The sequence below is a fragment of the Phytophthora parasitica genome, assembly GCF_000247585.1.
Source record: "Phytophthora parasitica INRA-310 unplaced genomic scaffold supercont2.52, whole genome shotgun sequence".
Classification (NCBI taxonomy): Eukaryota; Oomycota; class Peronosporomycetes; order Peronosporales; family Peronosporaceae; genus Phytophthora; species Phytophthora nicotianae.
The window spans coordinates 194860-198436 of NW_008649038.1; the positions used below are offsets into that span (position 1 = coordinate 194860).

The 3577-nt window shown below is 45.2% G+C and overlaps 1 protein-coding gene across 1 annotated transcript; it reads right to left on the reverse strand.

The window, feature by feature from the left end:
* Positions 1–69: 69 nt before the first annotated feature.
* Positions 70–2330, reverse strand: PPTG_16353 (hypothetical protein; the record flags this gene model as incomplete). Its single annotated transcript, XM_008913190.1, has 5 exons — positions 70–113; positions 191–567; positions 626–694; positions 760–1685; positions 1755–2330. 5 exons carry the CDS (start codon positions 2328–2330, stop codon positions 70–72), a joined length of 1992 nt encoding a protein of 663 aa, XP_008911438.1.
* Positions 2331–3577: the final 1247 nt, after the last annotated feature.

Genomic DNA, 3577 nt, shown 5'->3' on the forward strand with positions numbered 1-3577 from the left:
CCCACAACGGATGTGTTGGGCTCGGGACCAGATACACGACATTCTCGATATGGAACCCCATCGCACATTTTAATCATAGGAGTCGTTGGGGTTTGGGAGATTCCGGAGTAAGGCTGGCAGACATTATCAGAAAATTCATTGAAAACTTGCAATGTTGCCGGTGAAGCTCTAAGAGAAAAATCTTCCAGACAGGAGCCTCCGTTGCAGAACGGGTTGGTGAGGTTACACGTCCCGACGAAACCATTGCAGCATAAAGCTGCTCCTTGATACACTGCAAAGTGGATAATCGTATCGACGGATTCGAGATCGGGAATCCAGGACAGTTGCTTCATGACGCTAAATTCGAGTCTTTGAAGTCGGCGAAGATGCTTGAAAGAAGGGAGTGCAGTAAACTCACTCATGCGAGCCATAACCAGGCAGGACAAGTTCGGAGCCCCATCCAAAGGAGGCAATCGGATCATTCTTCGATGAAGGCCGAGTTGCAGATATCGCAGCTCGGGCATGTCGCTGAAGAGATCATCAGCAAAATTACCTAAATTGTTACTCCCCACTTTGCCTTCAATCTGTCTGTACAGTCACAAATGTTAACAATCTGTTAAAAACCAAATAAGTAATAGCGACGTACAGATACTGCAGCTTGTGGAACTCCTTAGCCCACGCCGGCAGTTCCTCAATGGCACAATTGATCAAGGATCTGTTTCGGTAATAAAAAAAATGTCAAAAGTCCTTATCTGTGTGTTAGTACACCTAAATGCTTACATATAATTGAGATTGTGGCATCCTCGAAGCTCATCTGGTAGCACGGTTAGCTGTCGATTGATTAACTGAAGTGTCTCCAATGTCCCAGCTGCTGCCAAGGCTTTCACAGTATCTGTAGCGTCAACGGGGTGAGTCCACTCAAAGTACGTTTTCGGTGCTCGATTTCCGTCAATGAGAGCACGACACGGACAGAGCCCAGTATCTCTCCATCGATAGGCAAAGACGACACATTCAGGGTAGGAAGCACAAGCTGCTTGCGATGTCGAGATAGATCGTTGCGTGACAACAATAACTGCAACACTATAAGCGAGATACAGGATGGCGAGAGATTTTGGGGCCGCACGTTGACATGGCTGCCGACCATTTGGAAACTGTGAAAATTTCAGCAAATTTGAATATTGCCGCGCCAATGACGCTCTTCTCGAGGATTGGTGGCGCTGTCTCTGATTCTGCATTTGTATAAGCACTTCCACCACTCTCTTGAAACGATAAGAAAATCCAAGATTCATCCCAATCCGTAAGAAATAATCCGACACACTGCGAATTCGGAGAGAATCAAAAGAAACACGGAAGAGCTCGATCTCTGTTGGACTGGCGAACATACGTGCTCGTCTTTCGAAGCTTCCAACGGGTAGCAACTCCATGTTGATGTGGTACACAGCACGATCAAAGTCGAAATTCTTGGCACTGTAGACGAGAATTACGATGGGGAAGAGTACAGCAGCACAAAGATCAAATAGCGAATCGATGAGGATTTCTGCAAACGCAGTAAATCTGTGGTTGATGATCTCGACAGCGCAGAATAACGAGTTTAAGGCTGTGAATATTGCAAAGCCAATGATTAGTTCGACAGGTGTACCAGCCTCCAAGAGCTCGTAGAGCATCAAAGACTGCATCGTCAAGTCGAATGCCTTCAAGCACAAGTTCTAATACAGCAAACACAGTAGTTAGACCAATACAAGTATTTTTTTTGGTAGATTTTGCCACGCACCTACCCACAATTTACGATGTTTTCCACGAAAACTTGTAAGTTCTTTGAGAAACAAATAGAGTTCCCAGATCAACCTGTAAACGCGGTGCACGAAGTCCAACTTCGACCAATCATCGGACTCAGCTTGGTTCGGTACACACCTCTCCAGTATCCGATCAAGCAGTGATCCCTCTACGTGGTGATATTCTCTCCAAACCAGCATCTTAAGTAACACGATAATGTACAAGACGAGTACAACCAAGAATCCAGCAACGCTAAAAATCTGTAAGATGGACAATTCCTCTGGAATGAGCCAGAATTGTCCGTTGTCGTATTCGTGTGTGTTCATCAGGTAATTGGCTGTTTTGTTTGGCGCGAGCGTCAATATGATCAGCCATATTGTCCAAAAGATTGAAATCACTGCTACCAGGACCATGGGAAGCCCTAACACGCCGAAAGCATCTTTGAACGACACGTATGTAAGATGGATTGCCTCGATACTCCGTCTGCGAAGCGTAGATAGATTACTGGAGAGTTCTCGGGAGCCAATATCACCAGTTGAAGGCAGTGAACCCAACGGGACGACTTCAGATCTCGACATCTTTGGTCGAGAGCTTGACAGTAGTATTTGCCAAACACTTGGACGGGGCCCTCTGACGACTGGGTCGCGCTGGACAAACAACGATTCTGCTGGCCGTGTCTTCATCTCGAAATGAACAGCATCGGACCAGACGCAAAATGAGGACATCATGTTGTCGACCGCCCAAGTTTAGCACATGAGCAGATCCGTTTCTCGCGAAAACAAAAAAAAGCAAACGCGGGGTAACGCAATATTTGACTAAGGTTACTACGATAGCTGTAGAATCACGCCGTAGGAGTGGTAAAGCAACACTTGGCGACTTACCCTTCGTTATCGTGCGCGGGGGTAGTGGCATCAGAAGTTGGATGGACTGGGATGACACGTGCACGATCAGTGATATAGGGCCTCCGAATATGGCATTTTTATTTATGAGGAACAAATATGCAAATAAATTGTCCGATGAAGCTCTTTAAAGTCATATTACCATTTAAAAGCGAGTCAACACCGCAAAGATCCTTTCTTAGTGTTAAGATTCAGCTCGATATTGTCAAAGCCTGATTGTTCTTAACGCCAACTCCTTAGCTAATACTCAAGGTTTCAGATGTCTGGTTCAGTAAAAGCGAGTTGTAAACGTTGTGTTTTTGCAAATGACTCACGTGATTTCGGAAAAACTGATTGTCGGGCTGTCTTGGATCTTGCCCGAGCCTGTTGAACATGTCTTCGTTTTTTTATCCTGATTTTGGTTTTCTTTTGCCATTGAAACGGCTGCATCTATCCAGTCAATTACTTGTACTCGGTCAACTGTGTACTTGCCCCAGCTGGCAAGCTAAAAGCCGGCAGAACGCTCGAATTAGATTCTAGCTTCTGCTGCTTCCACATCAATATTAGCCTTAGTTTTCCCCGATTCTATATGCGCTTCAAGGCGGATCTGTGCGCTTACGCTGTTCGTCTTCGTGCGTGCTTACTGGGCTTTAACGCAGATAGCTTTGGAAGCGTCTTGTCAAAGGAATTTTTCATCCTCCACGGAAACAAGAGGGTGTGAAAGCATCTAGGATCATGCTATTTCTCATTTTATTAGCTAGATAACCTTGGTAACCTTGGTTTGCGGTAATTTCAGCACTGCTTTCTTAGTGTCAATAAATTGCTTTCAAACGAATCAAACGCTCCAAATCGTTAAGTGGTCATCTATTTGTTATGCATTCGTTTTGTGCGGTACGGTAATCCTCGGTGCGAACGTCAAGCAAGGATGTCTTTTTCTGGAAAAAAAA